General features: G+C 46.6%; 1 protein-coding gene across 1 annotated transcript in view; it reads right to left on the minus strand.

The window, feature by feature from the left end:
- Positions 1 to 23,576, minus strand: part of LOC306750590 (partitioning defective 3 homolog) — a gene marked incomplete at both ends in the record, with an annotated part of 310,757 nt that overhangs the window by 145,350 nt on the left and 141,831 nt on the right. Inside the window, 6 exons of the mRNA XM_079234040.1 lie at positions 9,107 to 9,235; positions 9,739 to 9,878; positions 14,319 to 14,506; positions 16,693 to 16,920; positions 19,262 to 19,387; positions 22,934 to 23,017. Coding sequence (XP_079090166.1) covers positions 9,107 to 9,235; positions 9,739 to 9,878; positions 14,319 to 14,506; positions 16,693 to 16,920; positions 19,262 to 19,387; positions 22,934 to 23,017 — 895 coding nt within the window. The remainder of the gene's footprint in view (positions 1 to 9,106; positions 9,236 to 9,738; positions 9,879 to 14,318; positions 14,507 to 16,692; positions 16,921 to 19,261; positions 19,388 to 22,933; positions 23,018 to 23,576) is intronic.

Here is a 23,576-nt window from a genome sequence, read left to right on the forward strand (position 1 = left end):
ACATCAAACGCCCCCGTGTCTGGGTTCATGATATTATCCGTAGTCGCACACAGCTCTGACTCCATCGCTCCTTCAGGCGGACCAGCAGGACGGCGGTGATGCCGGGCGAAGCTTCTCAACTCTGATTGGCTTTCGCAACTACAGCGAAAAAACGAAAAAGAGAATATTCGCAACGCCGTTTCGCCTCTATCGCGCCGCCCGGCGAAAAAGCTAATTTTTCGCAACCATTCGCGTCTGTGCATTAACTTAACGTGTAATCTACTCGAGCGAATATGTCGCAACTCTTTTGGTGTGACCGCGGCATAAGGAGTGTGCGGTTGACGATGCATCGTGTGTGTTTTACGTTTTTTCTCAAAGTCACGACATGACCGAAAGACGCCATGGCTGGCTGCAAATATGCAATGTTGCCTGGTGCATTAAAGGAGCTGCACTCAGGTACGACCCATCGGTACCTGAGTGCAGTTGTTCTCGTGGTTGTAATTGTATGCGAGTAGCTCAAGCTGACTCCCCACTTGGCCAACTCATCACAAAAGAAGCCCTTATCGTTTTATTTTTGCTCTCTCTCTCTCTCTCTGACACAGCCATGCGGTGACAGTCCATTACACGATTAAATCCTTTATTAATTAACACTGCCACAGGGAAGCACCCATTCATTACAGTCTATTGTCCTGGCAGGGGGGATGGGTCAGCATTGGAGCAGAGACCCAAGCAACAAAAGTCCAACAAAAGAGCCCTACCTGCTTAATGGGCCTTTTTTTTTGGTTTGGTTTCTGGCTCACTTAACTTGTCACATGCTAAAAGGAAAGGTGTGCTGGATGTGTGCGCACGTGTCAGAGACGCCAAGCGGCGGGAAAAGCACGAGTGAGATGCAACGGCAGAGAGGAACAGAGAGTGCAAATGAATCACAATTACATGTATTCACACATAACTCGGAGTTCTCCGCACATCACTGCCTAAAACAATTAACACCGCTGGAAACTTCTCTCCACACTTGGCCCAATTTGGCGACATAAAGGTCATTGGAAATGAATTTAAAAGGGCTAAAAGAAATCAGCCATGGGTGTAATTGCAAAAGTGGTGCATGCGTGATAAGTATTGTAACACAAATTCCTGTTGGCGCCGTTTCTCCTCGCAACATTTTCCGACAAAGGGGGACGAATATTAAATACCTGTAAGCCTAAAAACAAATTTAATTCAGGTACAATGAGGGGATGCTTTTAAAAAGGGCATGAAGTGCAGCGCTGGCAGTGGCAGGTCTTAAGTGTTTGTGAACCAACATGACATGTTCTTCACTGGGCAATCAAACCCATTGTGACAAACTGGGACTGTTAAGCCTTTGGGGATTTCCTACGGAGAAGGCTCATTTGGCTCATTAGCAGAACAAAGTCTGTTTCTATGAGGGCATCTGAGGCCAGATCTGTCCATCACTGCAAACTGCAGCACGGCCTCCTCATACTCAGGGTTGGCGTGACACTGGATGTTACTGTGGGCCATTTAGGAAGTGATTACGTCTAATCAAAGACAACGTAAAAAAAAAAAAAAAAAAGTGAATCTCTAAGTGTACTTGGCAGTTGGGGATGTTTGCAAAGCCGTTGCAGCGGAACCACAGTATAGACGCACACATCATGAAGCAGATGCCTCTCATTTCAAGCTAATGGCGGATAAAAAGCGCTTTGCTATGTCCAACTGCACACGCACACTTGGAGCCATTACGTGTTCTGGAAACAGACGCCGAACCCCCCTTCGGGAGAGCGACTGTGTCGCCATAAGTGGCCTTTAACTACCTTGTTTATCGGCGTCGCACAATGCCGCCGTGCGCCCCTCCCGTTCTCTGCGCTGACAGCAAGCGTAATTATGGGAACAGCTGCTGAAAAGTGCTAAATGAAAACAGGTGGCGCCGACGAGACACGCTCGGAAATCGTTAACCGGGCTGGCATTGTCTTCGACCCGCGCTCGGCAGCATTAACTTTAATTACGGCCCGAGCGTGTTCCTGAACTCTGCACTCCCGATCAGAGAACCTTTCTATAGGAGCTGGATTAATAATGTAGGAAGGACTCATCGGCATTCGTTGGAATAGGAGGTGCAAGTGATAAACAATAAGCAAGGAGAGAGCAGAGAGAGAGGGAAAGTACCTGGGCGTAAGGCATTTTGGATGAAGTGTCCAAGAGGATGCTTTTTGGAGATGCGCAAGAGCTTTTTGGCGCCATGGCAACACGTCGGGGATTACTGAGCCCTGTCATTACAGAGACATTTTAAGCCGTGAGGTTGAGGAGGAAGGGACCTCTAAGATGCATCCGCTGCTGCCAAATTGTTGGAGCGAGGAGAAAATTATGAAACTTGTTTTGTTAGCTATAATTCACCGATGCTCTCGCTGATTGCAGGTTGCAAGCAGCCGAACGCGGCTCCTTCCAAAAGGTCTTCAGAGCAATTTCTGTAATTTCACGTCACCTGAGTTCCGAATGTATTTTTTATTTTTTTGCAAAGATTTACAAAGTAGGCTCCAGGCATGTCCAGTCATTTGTAACAGCGGTGCAATTTGCTGATTGCTCTTACTTATATTCTGTCTGTTTTTAAATTATATCATATCGAGTAAGACTGGGATTTCATTATCGAAGATGTGTGAATATCTGCAAAACGGTGACAGCCCCTTAAATTATCAGCTCTACCAGTAAGAAATGACTCATCCCCGCGAGCTGTTTGCCAAGTTTCACTGAGGTAAAAATATCTGGCTGAGTAACCTGCTGCTATATAAAAACACTCTTTAAAAGAGTCCGTTTTCAGCACTTTTTTGGCAAAAGTTGGAAACAAATGACATCTTTCTTATTGTGAAGGAGCACTACACTAATGGACATCCAATTATATGAACATCGACGATGACAAGTTATGGCATTGGCTGTAGATGCTGCACTGTTCCATCACCCACAGCTTCATCACCACGTGGATGCTGCGCTCTTCAAAGGTTAATGACTCTGCTTCGTGTTTAAGAGTAAAAAGAGATGGGAGCCCAGACTCAAACGGAAGTTAAAAGGTTCATCTGAATGTTTTGAATACAGTAAGTTATTTCTATATTATTTAAACAAAGCAAATGGATCCATGACCACCTCTGTACTCAAGACACATTCTGTGTATGTGCATAATGAACTGTTCCTGAAACAACTGCTTTTGTGACGTGAAAGATGCATCCAGTGCCACAAAATAATGATAGCATCAAATATGGGCTCCTTTGTTCTCCGCTTTGTCCGTTTTCTACCCGTACACCATTTAACTAAACTGTCCTCGACGGGAGGAAGGACAAAGATGAATACTATGTTGAGGAGTAAATGAAGGGATGAGGCGGGGTGAACTCTACAGATCTGTGTATCATTGAGTTTCCTCCAGAAGCAGGGGATCGTCTCCTGTTTGCCTTGTGTCAATTCATTTCCCCCTCTACCGACTCGGTAAATGGATCTCGGCGGCGAGGAAATCAATGCGGCTTCGTAAAGTCTGCTTTTGTCTTCCAACTTTAATAGAGGGATGGAAACCTCGCTGTAGTGCGGGCGCCACAACAAAAGCCAGCTGTGTAACACTGTTAGAGGAATGCTAAAGAAAGAGGAAGAGAGATATCATCTGCTGTGAATAATTGCACAGAGCGACGCTGACGATGACGGCCTTGGACGTAGAAGAGAAAAAACAATGGTGAGCCTGTTTGGATGTCTGATCCATGTCAGGGAACCGGTGCTTTTATTCCTACTATATATAATGATTTCAGAGACTCATAAATAGGATTCCAGTAAAAGCAACTGAGCTGCAGATGGAGGGCTCCTGAATATCTCAGTTACAGTCCGCTGGTAAAAACATGGCGGCGAGGGCTTTAAACCAGGCCACCAGGGTTGGCACTTATGAAACATCCCATTAGTCTGCTATAATTGTCAGCAACACTGTCACGCATTTATTTCTGCCGCGTACCCCGGCATCCGCACGGGCCATAAATCTGGCGGTCACATCAATCAGGGGCTGGAATTAATTGTGCAATTAAGATTCTCATTGCTTGGCAGATATAGCTACTAATGGATCAGTGACAAGTGTGATATGATCGTAAAGAGGGGATTTTAATGTACTGTTTAATTGCTCTTATGTGGTCCTCAGTGTTACAACAGCAGCTTCACAAGCCCATTTGTTCTCCACGGTCCACGGTCCCATTGGAAATAAAAAAAATGCTGCTCATCTTCGGGTCACGGGGTGATGTAAAGGCACGCATGGACAACGCTATCGAGCCCATATTGTGTGTCAGCTTTTTACACGGAGTGGGTTAGCATTTGTGGTGTCATTTCAAATAAGTTTAGGGGGATGACTGAGTGCATGCGTGTGTGTGTGTGTGTGTGATACGAGGAGTTGAGAGTAATGCCGATGCAGCAGCATCCCCAGCGGGCTGATTCACTTACACCTAGCGCAGGGTTTAGAAGGAGTTAAAATGGTTTGCCAGCGGCAGGCCAGCACTATATTTCCTGCAAGTCATTGTTTGTGTAAGAAACTGCCGGTCACAGATTAGGGTCCTCTGCCTTTGCTTTGCCGTGTCTGCTCTAAATGAAATGGCACCACAACAGGATGAAGTGATGTGCGGCTCCATCACTTTTAGGTGTGGATGGACATCTTTGAGAGGAGGCAGGAAACGGTTCCTCGTTTCCTGACCGCTGTCGTTGCTTGTGAGGCGTGACATTCGACTTGGCAGAAAAAAAGGGAAGCTATAAAAAATTCAAAAATCCCCACTACGCTGGCCGATGTGGTCTGAGGGCCTCGGCGTCGCTCGGAGCGTCCGTGAGCACAAACAGTGCTGCACGCTGGGAGATAAATGCCAACAATAAATAACATCCAGCGGCTATGCGTGGGAAGTGTGTGCTGTATGTGTGCGTGTTTAAATGTAAATAAATGTGCCCTGCTTGCCTCCATGTGGGAATATGTGTGTGTGTGTGTGTGTGTGTGGCTCTGTAATCCATCTTTACCGTCGAGCCTTGCTGTGGTCATGTCACCAGGTCAGGGATAATGCGAAGGGAGAAGGGGAGAGCTTACTTTGAGAATTACTCCCAACTAACTACAACGCATTAATATTTAAATTGATCATTTCTTTTTGATCATTTCCCATTTAAATGACCCTCGTCTGTCGAACCCCAGTCCCTAAGCCCTTTGTGTCGGATGAAGTCTTTCACCGGTTCCTTTTCCCTCTAATAAGATTACAAAGACGTGAAGACACACACACACACACACACACACACACACACACTGAGAGATCATTCACAAAGTTATCTAAAGATCACAAAGCACTGAGTCACTCATTCTGAGTTTTCACCAAGGTACGTCTTTCTCCCTCCTCATAACATCCCCCTCTTATGATACAAGTGATGAATCAACCTCCAAACCCGTAGGGGGCAGCGATCCCTTTGACGCCTAAAGATCGCTGATTGGAACTCCCACAGCTGTCAAATGAAGGAATGACACAGTACAAAGCGACTCTTTTCACGCAGACATAGATCAGCTTACACGTGTCTTGACGTGTGAGCTGATCTATGTCTCTGCTCGCCTCTCGCCTCCTCTGCCTTGTGACCTGAGGCTCAAAGGGTTCGTCCCGTAGAACCACAACTTGTTGAACACGGCAGAACCGGAGAGACCAAACAAAATCCCTTCAATGAGGAATATAATGAATGACTGTATTCTCGTGGATGGTAAAGGTTTAAGAGGTATGAAAGGGCAGGCTTATTAGTGATTGGGAAAAGGTTAAAGCTGCTCTACTTTTTCTGATACAACCCACTGGATGTGTCTGAAAATGTCTCCTGATCTTCTCGTAGAGGAAAGGGAAAGGTAGCTAGACAGACGGAGGCAGACACGTAGACAACCCCCACCCCGCTCTGCTCTATTGCCATTTAACCTTTTCCCTCTGCAGCGAGTACATGTTTATTGAAAGCTATCGAGAGCTGCTGCTACTGAAAGTGTGTCAAAATATACCCGACCGCGGTAATTAAAGACTGGGCAAACATGCTGGGAGGGTAAACTAATTCCTCCGGGGGCGGCGTGCGGCGAGCCTGGCATACAATAAAACATCTAAACAAAAGGAGACGTGGAGGGATTTTTTTTGACAGTGACATAAAACATCAGCCGGCAAATGTCAACTAGACACAAAAAAAATTCTTCTATACGGCTGGATCTCCTGCCACCGTGTGTGTGTGTGTGTGTGTGTGTGTGTGTGTGTGTGTGTGTGTGTGTGTGTGTGTGTGGAAGGCTATACGTTGACAGATGCCTGCAGTTCTCTGTCACGTCACTCACGCGACAATTTAAAACATCATCGCGTTGTCATTGAGGGAATTACATAAATGACAGCAGAAAAGCGATCGTCTATACATGTGTGTTTATGTGTGGCACTAAACTATATATATATATACATATATGCACACACACACATGCGCCAATCCAGAGTGTGTGACAGAGGAGGCAATTATCAGTCATGCTTTTCCTCCATGCTTTATTTGCAATAACTGTCACCGCCAAAGCCTTGGCCTCCTTATCTGATTTTTATGAACATACTTGTAGGGATTATTGGGATTTGTGAAAGCACTGCGGGGAAATGTGAAAGTGAGAGGACGACCCAAAAAAAAGGAGAAAAAAAGAGAAGGAACATTAAGAGAGAGAGTAGCAAAATGATAAGCCGCCGATGAAAGCGATGAAATATTAAGCAGCCGTTTTCCCAAAGCACGTACAGTAGAAGTCTCCAAAGAGAACCAAGACAAAAACAGAGAGAGATTGTTAGACAGTGTTTCCATGATGGGCTTTTTTTTCTAATCGAGTCATGCCTGAGGAGCTAAGAGGAGCGTAGCCGTCCGACTCTCTCACGCGCCTCTGATGAGTCGACAGCTCGGGGGGCGCCGTGCATTTTGTAGCATCGAGGCCGCAGACAAGAGGCAAGAGGCCAGAGGCCAGAGGCAAGAGGCAAGAGGCCAGAGGCCAGAGGCAAGAGGCCAGAGGCCAGAGGCCAGAGGCCAGAGGCAAGAGGCAAGAGGCAAGAGGCCAGAGGCAAGAGGCCAGAGGCCAGAGGCCAGAGGCCAGAAGCCAGAGGCCAGAGGCAAGAGGCCAGAGGCAAGAGGCCAGAGGCCAGAGGCCAGAGGCAAGAGGCAAGAGGCAAGAGGCAAGAGGCCAGAGGCCAGAGGCAAGAGGCCAGAGGCAAGAGGCAAGAGGCCAGAGGCAAGAGGCAAGAGGCAAGAGGCAAGAGGCCAGAGGCCAGAGGCAAGAGGCAAGAGGCCAGAGGCCAGAGGCAAGAGGCCAGAGGCCAGAGGCAGCCTGGTGCAGCCAATAAGATCATGTATACTGTCATTAAGTTGCCTTCATTCATTCTGCAAGTTTCTTCTAATTCAGTGGTTCTCAAACTGTGGGGTGCGACCCTCTAGTGGGGCGCGGAAGTATTACACGTGGGGCGCGGAAGAATTTCTTTCTTCTTTTTTTTTTATATATTTTTTTATAAATATTTATTTTATATACCTTTATTAACCCCAGAGTGGGGAAATTATTCTCTGCATTTGACCCAATTCAATTAGTTTTGTTTGACACAAGTTGAACGTTATTGTTGTGATCGCAAAACCGGTTATTTGCAGCAACAAAAGGCAATTTGTTTGCCAAATATTAGTAATTTTTTTTTCCACAAAAAGTCACAAAAAGTCGCTACTTCAACAAAAATTCAACATGGACCATTTTGTTAGAATATTGTTGTGCCAACAAAATTCGAACAAAATGGTCTGAATTTTGAACTAAACCAGTGGTTCTCAAACGAAAAGGTTTGAGAAGCACTGTCCTAATTCAATACCAGTAGTATTGAAATATGAGCCCATTTGCCACTTCACGAATGTTAAAATGAAAGAAGCTCGGCCCGATTAGAGTGGAGCATTCCTCACTGGAGCAACGGCCCATTAGCAGAGGGAAATGTGTCTCAGAGGGCCGTCACTCTGCAGGTAGAACAGATCCTATGGAGGGGTTAACAGTCGGGGTGCCGGGCTGAGTATTTACGGGTAAGGAGTGAGGTTGGCACCGGGGGCCCCTGGACTGCCAAGGTGCTGTGACGCCGGGGCCCGCTGTCAGGGCGAGTGAGCGCAGGCTGGACGAGGGCAGCGGCCTCGCCATCTGTTGCACGACAGCCAAAGTCACCCTGCGTGTAGGCCGTGTGTCTGAGCGCGGCAGTGTGTGTACGAGCAGTGCGTGCATGTCCGTTACTTGTGTGTGTGTGTGTGTGTGTGTGTGTGTGTGTGTGTGTGTGTGTGTGTGTGTGCGCGTGATGTGTCTGCACATCCTAAAAGCTGTGATTGTGTCTGCTCGTGCACATGAACCATACGCCTGTGTGTGTTTCTATGAAGAAAAGTGTGCAATTATATAAACATCTGTTTGTGCCCATAGCTGTATGTATCCGTGGGTCACATTTAGAACACTGTGTGTGTGTGTGTGTGTGTGTTGGTTGTGTCCACCCTGACACTTAGGGAGTGTGTGTGTTCATGTGATTATCAGCTGGTGGATATTTAGGTGCATATGGACTTCCGAGCCACGGTTTGAAATGATCACTTGTCATTTATAATCCTATTGATGTTAAGGGGATGTACTGTGTGGGCATACATGCTTCAGAGAGGAGCAGCTGTCCACCTCTTTTAACTAAAACAATACTGTGATAACAATACATAGTAGACACAGCAGCATGGAAGGATAGACAAGCAGAGAAGGTGATGGGCTGAAGGAGCAGTTAAAGGCACATCTGTGCAGCCACCATGACTAATCCATAGCCCAGCTGCTCTGGATGGGACACATGTATTGATCTTCATCATTTTCCTGGAGTGAGTTCTATGAGCTCAGCTGGGACACGCTGGACCAAATTGACTATGGGTGTCTGGTTAATTCCCTGTGAAGAATAAATATTGCAATATACACCAAAAACAATTACCATCTATGTAATTCTTCCATTCTCATAGTGATTTATTTTGATTAAAATAATCCCAGTTTTCCTCAAGTGTAGGAGTTCCTCCTGCTAATGTGTCACTCTCATTTCTGAGTGGGTCAGCAGTAGTAAAGAACAGCTGTAGTGTGAGGCGCTGGTTTTCTACTGACCACTTCTCTGGGCAGCAGCGAGTCCTCCGGGCGCATCACCAGCAGGTTCACGGCCCCGCCCATGGGCGTGGCGCGGAGCAGGGCCACCGCCTCCTCCTGGCTCTTGCCGTCCAGATCCACTCCACTGACCTGCACATACACACGGATCATGAATGCTCCGGTAAGCACACACATAGAAAACCAAAATAAATGCACACACACTCAGTGGCAACGCTATAATCAAAGAGCTCCACGACTCTAACGGAGGGAGATGTCTACATAACCGTTATCCAGATTACCCACTGAGCCGGTTGGAACTGGTTTTAAACATGGGTTATTTCCCCCTAAAGTGAGCCATTGCTGATTTTCACGTCAGTCTGATTGAAGTATAATCAAAATATTTTTCCAACTAACCACATCTCTTCAGCAATTCAAAAGCTGGAGCTGAAGTGTTATAGCCGGAGGGAACACTGTGCGTTTGACTCATTTCAACAAAAGCTCTGTAAGATTTAATTTCAGAACAAAACCATATCAGCGAAAGAGCAATTAGTCTCTGAAATGGCGCACAATCTCACAGAGCACACGCTGTGAGATTGCGTGTGAACACTGGAGGATGGTTGGGGGTTAGGAAAGCTAGAAAGTGGCGCCCCCACCTCCAGCAGCCGGTCTCCAGCTTTCAATCGGCCATCTTGGATGGCGGCCCCTCGAGGAAGGATGTTTTTGACATAAATGGGAGCACTGCCACTGATGGGTACGTCTCTGGATGTGATGCTGAAGCCGAGACCCTCTGGACCTGGGAGTCATGGAGAAGAAACACATTTGGTGAGACATATCATGTGGTATTTTACAGTTTTCTTTCAATAGGTGCATTTTGCCAGCAGGAGAGCATGAAGCTGGGCAGTAAAGCTGAGTGATGGGCAGCCTGTGTGCTCTCACAGTTATGTAACAGTGATATTACTGATTTACAGCCTCGAGGAAGCTCTATCTCTCTGAAGAGGGGGAAGTAAATAATATGCATGTGTTTATGTTTGATAAAGTGCTCCAGCACCTCCATGTGACTTCATAAAAGTCAACGTGTCAATGTGGCTATGGAAATGATACAATAAGATGTGAAATGTCAAATGCATTTTATGCGTATGATTGACTCATTATGCTTATTTGTAATAAAAGAGACCTCAAAATGCTGTGCCAAACTATCAAATGCTTTTACAGTGACTCTTAGAAACTGGCCCGACTCTTGAAACCATTTCTGAAAGATCCTTTTCATTACAAGCCGCTGCAACATGAGAAACCGCCATGCTGGGATCCAATTATGGGTTTCCACCACGTTCTGCGCGTCCTGTAGTTAATACCAACAGACGCGCTGCCATCGTTGCCATCAGGGCGTGTATCACAGTTTTTTTTAAGAAGTAAAAATGAAAGCATGTCCCCAGAATCTAAATATACTGTCAATGCTATGAACCAAAATTGAGTGTTTATGATAAGCGCATGTGGACTTTAAAACCACTGTTGTGCGCTACGGTCGGATTAAAGAGCGGTTAGGGACCAGAATAAGCAGAGGAAAGTGAATGCTTATGAGTATCAACATGCTGTTCAATACCCTCTTAAAAATGAAGTGCACTACACGTAAATAGCACAACAAAAATGCTGTTTTCTCAATCATCCATCCACCATGTTGCCAGATGTTTTAACCCAAAAAAAAACATGCAGGTTAGGAGGCAGCGTCGTTCAAATCCTGTCTGGTTCAGGGCAACACTATAGATGGTTCAATGTTTGCATAATGTGGAAAGCAGTGCTCATCATGTGCTCATCAATAGTTCATCAAAAGAGGAATAATTCTTACTGATGTTCCATTGAGGCTGTGCTACATTCCTTTTTCAAGTGCAGTGAGCGGTAAGCTGAGAAAACACTTAAGATAGCAGCTGTTGCTTGAGGTTTTAAGGCTGACCTTTACGGTGCATTTAATGAATATGAATCGCCGGTCGGGAGGAAGTAGGCAAATACAATAACGGATAAATAAGAGGCTCTCAGGCCTGACCTTTTCTGCTGACCAGACCTGGATTTGTCAAATAAAAGCGGAAAAAAAGGGTTTCAAATGTCAGCCAGGGAACACGGTAAAGGCACATAAATTGTGTTTGTCAGGGTATTCTTTGATAAAATATTCAAAAAGCCCCAATAACCCTGCTACATAATACTATTAGCTGAGTCATTAGGAACGGCGTTCAGAGAGGTACATCCCACCATGCATAGCCTAGCCGGCGGCGTTTCCAGCAGTCGAATGGGGAAAGACGCGTTCCACCTCAGCCGAGGCTTCTCTGATGCTAACAACAGTGATTAGTATTCATGTCAAAGTCGCAGCTCGTTTCACCGAGCTGTCAGCGCCTCTGTGGTTCGTCATGACCTACTTTTCCCGCCGCGTCTCTTTAGAAGTCTGTCGAACTCTCGGTCGCCTCGCTGACAGTGACGGCGTTGATGAACAAGAAGCACAAAGGAGGGAGATGGCAACTTTCTCGTGGCTTCTGCACACAGGCAAACTTGGAGGGGAGGTGATGGAAGAGGTTGCTCATGAAGGTGAAAAAGTTCCGCTGTTGAGGATAACGACGTGCTACGCGGTAGCTAAGCAGACAGAAACCGCTGCCGCCGTTTATGTTGAACGTTGAATCTGCAGAGTTTGTCTTCATGAAAGATACACTTTTAGTTTGCCACGGCAATCAGTGCTAAACTTGAGAGAAGACTGATCGTATTCCTGAGCAAACAGGTGAGCATGTGACTTCACAGATTTCTAAACAAGGCTGCATTGGTCATCACTCCGTGCCCAGTACTACTCTAGCTATACCCGGGGAGAGGGATCCTCCTCTGTTGCTCTCCCTCAGGTTTCTTCCCTTTTTTCCTTGTGAAACGGTTTTTACTGTCTTTATTTTTTCCTTAACCGATGGGAGGTCCCGGGACAGGGATGTTATGTGTACAGATTGTAAAGCCCTCTGAGGCAAACTTGTATTTGTGATGTTGGGCTATATAAAATAAACTGAATTGAATGCGATGGATTCAGATCTATTATGGTGCTCTTTTCACCTCTACATCCCTGTCTTTCTTCCTCTTTCCACTGTGACCCCCCCCCCCCCCCCCCCTCCCCCCATGCCTTTCCCCTCTTCTGGTTCCCACAGCCTAATGAATCAGAACTCCTGCCCATTGTAAGATCATTAAGGACCTCCAATCAGGTAATTAGGAGAATGCATCTCTAATAGGCCTGCAGTAATTAACCACTGACGTCTTTATTTTGGGTAATAGGAGACTGGGATAAAAGTAATTGTATCCTTTCTGGATTAGTTGGAATCCTGGCTCCAATAAGCCAATTAAACAGCAAACATGAGGAGAGGCTGAGGCACATTAGAATGACTTAATGGGGTGCGCATGTCCTTTTTGGGCTGCAGTATTTGATTAGGGCACTCTTGTTAATTTGCCAAGCAAGATCTGCTTCTGCCACTCGGAACTCAGGCCCACTTAGGGCCGACTGGCAACAATTACAACAAGTCAACAACAAAACTGCTGAAGCCTTTACGAAAAGTACATTAGTAGCGGTGAAGTCTGATGGTAATCAAACGGAACCGTCAAAATGGATTCCAGGGGTCACGCTTCCCCTCGACTCGGCCGGATTTTAAGTGCTCAGTTGAGTTTCCAATTCAACAGAGCATGGACAATAATTCATCTCGCAGGTTACAATCTATTCCGGTAAGCGCCGTTTAAATCACGAGCAATAATCTCAGAGACCATTTCCGTCACTTGAGCGTACTTTTGAGAGTCATGACGTGTGTTGAATTGGAACATGAAGTGGCGAGTGGAAAGAAACTAAACTACTGGCATCGGTCTCTGGAGCTGCTGGGGCGCCACCAGCATGGCCACAGCCACAGAAGAACTTCAGCGCATTTTAAACCCAAAAAATATTGAACTTGCACTCCAGCCTCACATTGGATACAACTCTGAAACTGTGCTGGCAGCGCTCTGGGACCTTCGGCAAACATATTAAAGCATTTCCCCCCGAGCTGCCCTCACTTGCTGCATTATTCCCTGCAGCTCGCCGCTGAGGCCTCGGTGGCAGCGGTCGACTTAACATCTGCTCCCTCCCACAGAAGAAAAAAGAAAGAGCAAAGAGAGAGAGAGCGAGAGAGAGAGAGAGAGAGTCACCTCAGCACTGGTTCCTTTTACAATTCATATGAAGATAGAGAAGTGATGAAAAAGAGATGAAGCCTGGCAGTAAGCCCACCACAGTGGTTGGCTGAGATCAAAGGCCTGTCCACGTCCACAAACCAACCTCAGCTGCAAGCAGACTGATTGTGAAATCTTAATATTTCCTGAGTGCATCAAACCACAAACTCTGCTCATTTAAAAAAGGCCAAAATATTCCCTGGAGGGCTGAACGTTGTCTCTCTCGCTCGCCCTTTTGTTTACTGTGATGCATGCGGACGACGAGGCGGCCTCCTTTGTCTCGGTGAGGAGTAAAGTGGTGACAGAGTGGAACGTGGGGGATTGAGGCAGACGGAGAAAGAGAGAAGGCAGGTGTCATTGCATCTGCTCTCCCCTCGCAGGATGAACTACTTTACGGTTGTCACGTCAGCTACTTAATGATCAAAAATAGTCAAATTGTCTGTTTGTGGAAATACTTTCTTTCCTCAGGCTGTGAGACGCCTCAACTCCACCTCATCCTCCACACTATCAGAACAATTAAAAATAAGTAAAACTGCATTCTGGTTGTCGAACCCTGTCTGACTTTAAATGAACCCCTGGACCTCGGAGTGTAATTAAATGCAGAACGCTGCTTGATCTGGTTTATAGAGACCCAGAGAAGCCTGCACACTTTCATGCTGTAACATTATCTGTTACACTGAGCGCTTCTACAACTCTCTGATGAGAGACTGGATGTAATGTGTGAATTAAGTGACTGACTTGACTGGTTGCGAGCAAAGTCAAACCAGCGTCAGTTCCTTCTGGGCCCTGGAAAATGAGGGCTGGCTGAGGTTGAATAATAAATCCATTCTCAGCCAGTCCCATCACTGATCTCCTCGCTCTGAAACAGCTGTGTCAATCACAGTGACGCATGACGCCACTGGCTCAACAAATTGGCTCCTCCAGGAACATATTGTTGTCTGGATGGTGCAGAACAGTAGCTTTAGCCTTGTAGCGCATTTGAAGGATTTTCACTTTATAACCGTGCGCTCGTTTGTCTGCTGGTCCGTACCTTTCTTCAGCTGGATGTTGAACCTGCGTCCTTTGTTCTTTACGTAGGAGCTGACGGACAGGTTGGTGCTGATCCTGCGCTGCAGGGAGGGCGAGGTGGCCGAAGGGGTCCTGGAGACCAGGTTGTGGGGCAAGGTGGTGTACCGCCGGCTCGGCTCGGGGGTGCTTCCTGCCACGGGGCCCTGGTGGCTGGAGAGCAAGACAGAGTTCTAGGTTTGATTTGTGTTTTACCAACAAGTAGGTGAACATTTCAACAGCAACCCAAACAAGAAAAAAAACACATTCTATCACGATATTATAGCAAAACTTTAATTTTATCTCCACCAGAAGAGCATGTATTCGTCGCTTGTGGGCGTGTGTGTGTGTGTGTGTCTGACTGTCTGTTTATCCAAAGCTAATCTTGCATTATTGCAGGACCCATCCCCTTAATATGTGTGCTCATTTATGACTGTATGCTCAAGGACCTCTCATGATTGCAGTGATTTAAAATGTTTGAAAACACATTTTATTGCCTGTTTTATACCGTCACAGGCTGATGACTCACGACTCATCTTGTTTCCTCTACACATTAGACATTTTTTCCTCTATTCATTTGCACGCCTAGGTAAGACATCTGCATGTTTGAACAGTATGTACGTATAATTATTATTCCTAGTATACGTATAATGATCATTACAACGGAGCCTTCTCATGTCGGTAGCAGGAGAGCCAGTGAGCTGATAGCAGAGTCACAGCAGGAAGTGTTCAACAGAGCTGCATAGATTACAATGACAGTATCAGTTGTGTGAGACGCTGGAGTGAAAAATACCTTGAATACTTTCGAGGCCTAGAAGGTGTTGAAACTGTGGCTTGAATTAATGCAATTGGTTGCAGACTTTTCTTGATAATTTAAACAACTATCACAGGGACTTCTGTGTCTCTATTGGAGATAATAATGGTAACAGCAGCTTAGGACAACAGACATGTCGGCCTGAAACTGCCTGCTCGGTATATACATTTTTCTTAATAGAATTTATTGGCTGACAAATTGCCTGTGAGATTTTATTTGGTGAAAGTTCTGACTGAATTCTGCCTCTTCTGTCTCTTGTCAATGTCAAACTTGTTTTTTGTACTAAGACTAAGAAGGTCTACACACTGTGAAGCTCTGAATAAATAGTTTATTGTTCTCTTTTCAAAGCAACTTTCCGATCTACAAGATCTCCCTCGGGCAAATGTGTGAAAGAGAACCGTTGCCTTGAAAAGAGAAAAGGAGAAATGTATTTGGAGGACAGGGTGCAAACCTTTGTGCTCCTGCATATACACATCATCATCAACATAATGATGTACATATTAACTCAATGTAGCAAACAGAGAATGTAGAGAGCATTCATGCATTTATATGATTAACATTAAGACGATACACATGTAGACAAAGCCCTACTTGACAAACACGCACATGTTCAGCTTCCTGGAATCAGGCCAAAGACATTACAGAGATGAAGAGTAACCACAGGCAGATAAAATGCTCTTTTAACAAGATGATCAGCGACATGGACTTTGAGTCCTCAGGTAGAAATTAATATTAAACTGCCCTCCGGCATTTTATAGTAGCTTTTAAACATTGATGGATCCGCAGTGAACATGCGAAGGAAAAGTCATTGACCGGCGTAATTAAAACAGAATTGCCTTCACTGGGAACTTGAGATTGCTGAGCCTTATCATGTGTGTGTGTGTGTGTGTGTGTGTGTGTGTGTGTGTGTGTGTGTGTGTGTGTGTGTGTGTGTGTCGCGTTCATCTAGCTCTCTAGCTCTGTGAGTTTGTAAACCAATTTCCATCACCAAAATGTTTCGTCCACATGAGTAAAGGTATGTTTTCACAAGAGATATGAAGAATAAAAAAAAAAAATCAAACTTACATTTTTCCGCTTTAGGGCCATATTATCACTTTACACTTGTGCCTTATGACAATTGTGCCTAATTATATAGAGAGCTGAGATTGTTCTGCAATTTTAGATGTAACACATGGGTATATATCTCATATGCAAGTGCCTTTAAAAGGTGAATTTAAGAAATGATGTCAAATCGAGAAAAAGGCCTGAGACCCTGAAGGGTTAATACTAGTCAGTATGAGTTCACTGAAAGAAAGTATTGATTACACACCGACATGTAAGGAAGATCCAACACTGACTATGCTCAAGACACTGCATGAGCCAGCTACGTGCTAACGTTGCTAAAGCTAACAGATCCAGCTATGCTCAGGCCATGAGGCTAAAAATGCACAACGGTAGTTGCAGTCTTACAAACACGTAACTGAGATCCAACACTACTAGTCGTGCTAACATGGACCCAACGGCACCATGCTGGATAGGAACACACGTGGTAACGCGTGAAACCTACTCGTGGTTGACGCCTGGTTGCGGTGCAGATCTGGGCCCCGGCCCCCCGACCAGGCTGGACCGATCCCCCGACTGCAGGGAGACTTGGCTGAAGCGGACCCTGTTGAGCTGCGGCGGGCTGAGCTCGGTCTGGGCCGCCAGCAGCTCGTACTGCCTCTTCATGGCTGCGGGGACCACGTGGAAGAGGATGACCGGGCCGCGCATGGCCTGCTTGAAGATGTTCTGGGCTCTGGAGGTGATGCAGAGAAAAAAAAATGAAGCAGCTTCAACACGATAAGAGATACAAGTACAATTATGCTATCATAGCTTGACGGATATCGAAGGATAAGGAAGGCTAGGCGGTGCTATATTATGAGGCGATAGCGAGAGTCGAGGTTGGCGCGGCTAATCGCAGGGCGGCTCACCACATAGCAGCGGAGGATGGAAATTACATTATCTATAATTACCAGCATCAAGGCAGGAGTGAGATAAGAATGGTGAGTCAGTGATGAAGCAGTATATATTCTATGCTAGGCCATGAAAGATAATGTAAAGAGGTATCTAAGTCTCTCTACAGTATGGCAGTCTGTGTGTTTGTGTGTGGACATGAGTGGACTCAACAAGCACAGCAGAGATGATGAATCATGCATCAAGGAAGCTTTCCAGACAATGAGGTTCCAAAGTAAGCAGACACACACACACTTCACTCTTTGCGCACAAAATAAGAAGAAAATAGCCAAAACACACACTCGGTCTCACGCGGCTTCTTTTTTGTGTTGTTGTGGCAAATAAGCCAAGACAAGAGGCTCAACATGATTCCCAGACGCAAGGATTGTTTAGTCAGGTTTGCCGGTGGCACTTAGCATATAGATAGGCCCGGGCCGGGGGCGGGCCATGCTGCAGCATAAGGGGGCCAGAGACGCGCTGGGATTCTGGATCCCAACGATCCCAGCTCCTGCTTCCAGGCCCCCCATTACCGCGCCAGTAACACCACGCGGATGCTATCCAAACGACAGCCGCTAAGCTGCTTCTGCCACAGCAGACAGCACTTCATCCGAGAGGCGAGGCGGCGGGATTTGGCTTCTCCCATCTTTTATTCTTATGGTAATTTACGAGAAATCACTCACGTGTGCACACTCAGGACTGATGACTGAGTGAGCAAGAGTGCGTGTGTGTGTGTGTACGTGTGTGTTTGCGTGCAAATGTTCCCACCTGCACATATACAGTGCCATCACTCCAGTAATCAGCCTCCACGCGAGCCTGATTGAATAATAAATTACCCCATCAATGCGTCATTACATTCAGTTAGATTAAAGCGCCTCAAAATATTTACCCATGCAAAACAATCCAAGGAGATTAGACTATCACTTTAAATTGTCGCTCTGTGCGGCGACACAATCAAAGGGGGGGGGTTAGGGAAAGTTTTGCTCCTTCGCCTCATTTTCCTGCAGAATCACAAACATCATAAGCATTTTGGATGCCGGCGAGGAGCCGGTGTTTGGCAGGGGAGGTGGGGGGAGAGTGCGGAACGCTACAAAAAACATCAGTCCCTAGTGGATTTGGTTTGTAAGCCTCTTTCACAGTAGAGGAGGCTTTGGAAGGAGACTGGGATGTTTACTAATGACAATAGCATCGTTTGGAAAAAGAAAGAAGAAGAAGAAAAAAAAAAGGTAGTGGCTTTGCGCACGCTCGGATGAACACATTAACATAATGCGGTAAGGTAACCGTGATAGTCTGGAGTTCATCACAAATTAATGTCTAGTCTCTGACTTTAATCCCAAACTTGGTTTCTGTCGACTACCCAGCAGGGTGGCTTTAAGCCCAGAGGTTTTTAGATGACTGTGTCCAGACCGGTACGACTGTGGCTGGGCCTTCGTTAGCAGGAATCCAGGCTATTTCTTGCTGTGGAGGAGTGGATGATAAGGGAGAGAGCCGAGCAGATCCCCTGCACACTGCCTTCAAAAGGCAGCCTGGAGGAGAAGCAATCTATTTCTCAGCCTGACACACACACACACACACACACACACACACACACACACACACACACACACACACACACACACACACAGTATAGATAAGATAAGACGTTATAGCTCAGTGTAGCTGTGCATGTGTCAGGCATATGTGTGTGTGTATGTGTGTGTGTGTGTGTGTGTGAGGGAGAAGGGTGTCTTTGGGTAAATGGGTGGCAAAGTCACAGGTTTATATCTTCATTCCACTTTAGGAAATGAAGGGGAGCGATGAATCGATGGCGGAGTGTAGGTGGTTTGGGATCACGGGGGTGGTGAAGGACTGCAGGTCACTGAGACCTATTACAGGAAGGCCAACAAAGTCGGTAATATTTCAGTTTTATTGTGCAGCTGTGTAGGTGTCACGTCTCCCTGAAGTTTATGCCCCGCGTATCAACAGCAACACTATTTACGCTCCAGCACTTGGCGTCTCCGTGTGAAGTGATTCAGCTTTGGAAAAGCAGTGGAAGACACTACAAATCAGCGCGGCATTCAGAGAAGCTGACAAAGACGTGGGCCGACTGAAATGATCGGAGCGGTTCGAGCACAATACAACCGTAGAGGGTCAACTTTAGAGCTTACTGTTCGAAGCGCAGGTGGCGAATGTCTCCCTGATTAATTTTGACAATGCAGTCGTTCTCCTGGAAGAGACGCTCCTGCTCGGCTTTCCCCCCGCGCTCCAGACGCTTCACCAGCAAGCCGTGAGTCCTGGAAAAGATAACACAAGGTGTTAGGGGTGGAACTTCATTCAGAGACACGCACTGTATCAGTGACAGCGCGCACACAGTCGCATTCCAATATGCTGAACAGCAGGCGGCGAGTTGCAAGCCTTATCCCCCGCGTCCTTATATCTAAAAGAGTTAATGACAGTGCATAGAAGACGAGAGAAGATGGGAACATATAGATAAGAGAGGTGATGATCCCCACCAGATTTTGGAGAAAGTAATTAAGTTCACAAAGTAACTTTAGCCCAGTTGTAAGTACTGTACTTCTGCTCCCTGCTGCCACCAGAAAGTAAACTCTCCAAACTGGAAGCTGAGATGAAGACCTGGGGACGCACCGCATGACGAACACAATGTTCAGCCTGCGTCCGTCCTCTCTGTGCGCAGGTTGGAGAGACTAACAGGGCGGGTTGTCTGAGGTAATCCAGACCAACAGCGGAGAGATCATCTGGTGGCTTCAGAAGGAATCGCTGCACTTTCCTTCACCGGAGCCGGCAGTGCCTGTAATAAATACCCGAGCAGTTCCACGGCAGCGCCAGCTCAGCAATCCCTTCAAAAGAAGGCAACCTTTACCTTCAAATACCCTCCCCTGCCCACCCCACCTCCATCACTCCTTCCTCTAAATAAATACATCAGTGAGCTCCTTGGGGCTTTTTAGGCCCTGAGGATAACCGCATGCAAAGAGATCTGATGTGTGCTCTCGCAGCAGAACTACAAACTCCATCCGTCTCCAAGGCGTCGGATGCCTGAGGAAAGCAGGTAGACTGACTGAGTGCAAACGTCTGGTGTCCTTGCATAAACCGGCAGAAAGTTTGGAGGGCTTACTTTTGGGAAATTAAAAATAATGATGACATATATCAGAGCCAAAAGTATTCAGAAGACAAACTTATATGCGCAGGATTACATCTTATCAGCGGCAAGGACACCAGCTACGTGCTTTTTCGCCATTTTCCGTTCCCTCCTGTCACGTAAACAACAGCACATTTAAATTGTGTGACCCTGTTTACCGCGGACGTCAAGGGCAGATTTTGCAAAAAAAAGCTCTTTATCATTTCAGCCAAACAGGGTTCCACTCTCGGAACATTGGCCCTAATTGGCTGCACGACGTGGACGTCCACGCTCTCGCCCCGCCGACTCGTCTCGGGTAAATGTCTCGGCGTGGAAGTGGAAAATTAAAGATCACAAAAGGCCCCTTCCCCTCTTTTCCCGGGGACTGAGCCGGCTGAGCCAGGTCAGCTTAAGTGCGTTGAACAGAGAGTAATTGCGGGCGGCGCGGAAGCGGACATGATTGCGCTTTATCTCCATAAGTGTTGGCAGCTTGAAAACAAAGTATTGAGAATGGAGATTACAGCGTGGACACCCTCTAATGACTTCTGATCTGGTAGCGAGCCAGACACAGTAGATGAAGGAGGTTCGGGGCTGATCCCTGATCAGTATTCAAAGCAGCAGCAGGGAGGGATTGGTGGATAAAGTGGCATCTTTAAGAGATTTGAGGAAGATGATGATATAGTAAAAGCACTATTATTGTGATGATTGTAATGCACTGCCGCCCTCTCAATTCCTCCTCATCTGGTGTTTTTTTTTTTTTTTTATGTAGATATTTATCGAGTTCTTGAGTTTAAGCAAAATCTAAATGGCCCTCTCACAGGCTGTGAGTCAGTGAATTAATTAGGTGTCAGATATAAGCACGAGGAGTTTGTAGCTCGACGATTCTCTGCAAACTTTTGAGAAAAATACCAAGTCTCACTGCTCCTAAAACTAGGGGCTACGTTGTATGGATTTACTCCATCTTGTGGCCGGGCAGCGGTGCTGAGACGTGATTTGAAGGAGGACCACCTGCTCTCATCCAACTGCCTTTAATCAAATAATAATCCAATCAGGATCCATTTATGCGCGGCAATTATGTCCGCAGTTTGTTTACAATTGAAACTGGTCACGGAATGAGAAGTTCATTAAGCAAGGAATGCATCTGCGAGGGGTGTGTGTGTGTGTGTGTGTGTGTGTGTGTGTGTGTGTGTGTGTGTGTGTGTGTGTGTGTGTGTGTGTGTGTGTGTGTGTGTGTACAGTAGTTGTAGTACAGCATTCTAAGTAGCAGCACAAACCGTGTGCATGTGTGCAACAGTCTGTGTGGGGAACACGCTGCTCAGTGTCAGGCCGCACTGTTCACAGGCTGCATGGGTGTAAGTTCATGCAGGTAAGGATCTGTGTGTTTGCAGGTGAGAGAGAGAGAGAGAGAGAGAGAGAGAGACTGTGCCTCTGAGCTCCCTCCTGCGTGCCCACTTGATGTCAGTACGGTGGAGCCGAATGCGCCTGCAGTTGCTTGTTTGCCGTCTGCTTTTTGCTGTCTGACCCCTGTGGCCCTGGTCTAGACACTAATGACAGCTCTCTGAGCATAATGCCTCCTGTCTTAGAGCACGGCACACAGGAAAGAGCCGGGCCGGGCCATTAGCATCGTCCCATTGACCAGACGCTGAGTCTTATCATGTCTGAAGTTAATTGAAGGCTCTGACGGCTATTAGTACCGACCTTAGCTGATGGGGAAGAAACTGACTGGCTGTATTCTCGCAAGATGTGGTTTCATTTTGTCGGAATACAGAGGAGCTGGAGTATAATAGCTAATAAAGAGCTGGATGTGAACTTTAATTTGAGCAATATTGCTTGGCGCCACTCATGATGAATCGTCGCTTCCCTCCTCTGACTCAGGATAACTCAGAAGCGCCGCAGCTTCCGAGGGAGTCGATCACACGAGGTCAAAGCTAAATATAGTTTCCTGACACTTGGTTATAAACAGCAATGGGATTAGTGTCCTAAAGAAATGACACGCAGCAATCTTCAATGACAGCCACCCTCTCTCTCTCTCTCTCTCTCAAATGTCATCCCATTCCACCTCCTCACTTTGTCTTTTCACTTCATTCCCTCTCTCTGCTCTGAGTAGTCACATTCACCTTGGGGGTGTGCCAGTCGCTTGGCGTGCAGCAAGGGGGGGGGGGGGGGGCTGTGTTATACACAAGCTTTTAGTTTGATTACATCTGGCCACTTCCTCTGCCCTTTATTATTTCACTGGAATAACTGTAAACCGGGATGCATTCCTCCTCTTGTCCCCTGTCATCGACACTCCTCGTGCTTTTAAAAAAAAGAAAGAAAAAGCCATAAGAAAAGAGGTCGGAATCACCTTCAAAGCGAGTGTGGACGTCGCTGTGATCGCTGAGGACACAGGCTGGGTTAAAAAGGAAAAAGCGCAACACGACTTGGACAAACTTTGCAGTCAAGAGCGAAGCTGCTCTTCGTCTGTTCTGCTTCCCGCTGGGATGCTGCGGAGCATCCGGGTGGCCCAGTGAGACTCAGAGAAATAGAATAAAAAATATGACCTGGAGAATCAAGAGTCAGGGAAAAAAGACAGCCTGGAGCAAACATGTAAAAAAGAGAGTGAAATAATAAGCCCCATCCATGGGGCTTCAAAACAAAAGACGCAGGAGATGCTGAAACCAACCCGCTATTGTCGGATCACTGCTCAGATTTCCCTTTCTTTTACCTGTTATCATGCGTACTGAGGGGCAGTACGTGGATCCCCAGCGGCCCCCCTCCGTTGGACACCTGGACCGGCCTGAGCAGGCCTCTGCAGGACGGTGATGGATGAGGCCGAGGGGACGAGAAGAGGGAGGAGGGAGGAGGCACGGGTGAATAAAACAACGACGACAAGAAGATGACAATGACGAGAACGACAAAAAAATGCAGAAATATAAAAGACGACACAGTCAAACCCGACAGGAACCTTGACGGGATGTGTGGGATGGAGGAGGCCGCATTGTGTTGTCTGTGCAAAAGTCATTCATTACAAAGTCAGGCTGCTGGACCTCGGGGTCGATTAGGGACCCAAATGGAGACTCCAATTAAGTGATTAAGATCAGATTCTTGTGCTAAAAGTGAACGGATTAATTGAAAAACGTGCGTGGAAGGGAGGGGGGAGGCGGGGAGAAGGTTCATCTGTGTCGATAAAGACGTGAAGACAAACGATCACAAGCGAGCGCTGATGCAGACGAGTGTGACGATGTTGATGGAGGAAGGCGTGGCCGTTATGTCCACTTTGTGTGGGGAGGCGGGTGTGTAAGGGATGATGCTCGGGCACTTGTTAACATTGTAAAAGGTCAAGATAACTATGTTATAAAAATCTCTGG

This window comes from Taurulus bubalis, assembly GCF_910589615.1.
Source record: "Taurulus bubalis genome assembly, chromosome: 18".
NCBI classification, from domain to species: domain Eukaryota; kingdom Metazoa; phylum Chordata; class Actinopteri; order Perciformes; family Cottidae; genus Taurulus; species Taurulus bubalis.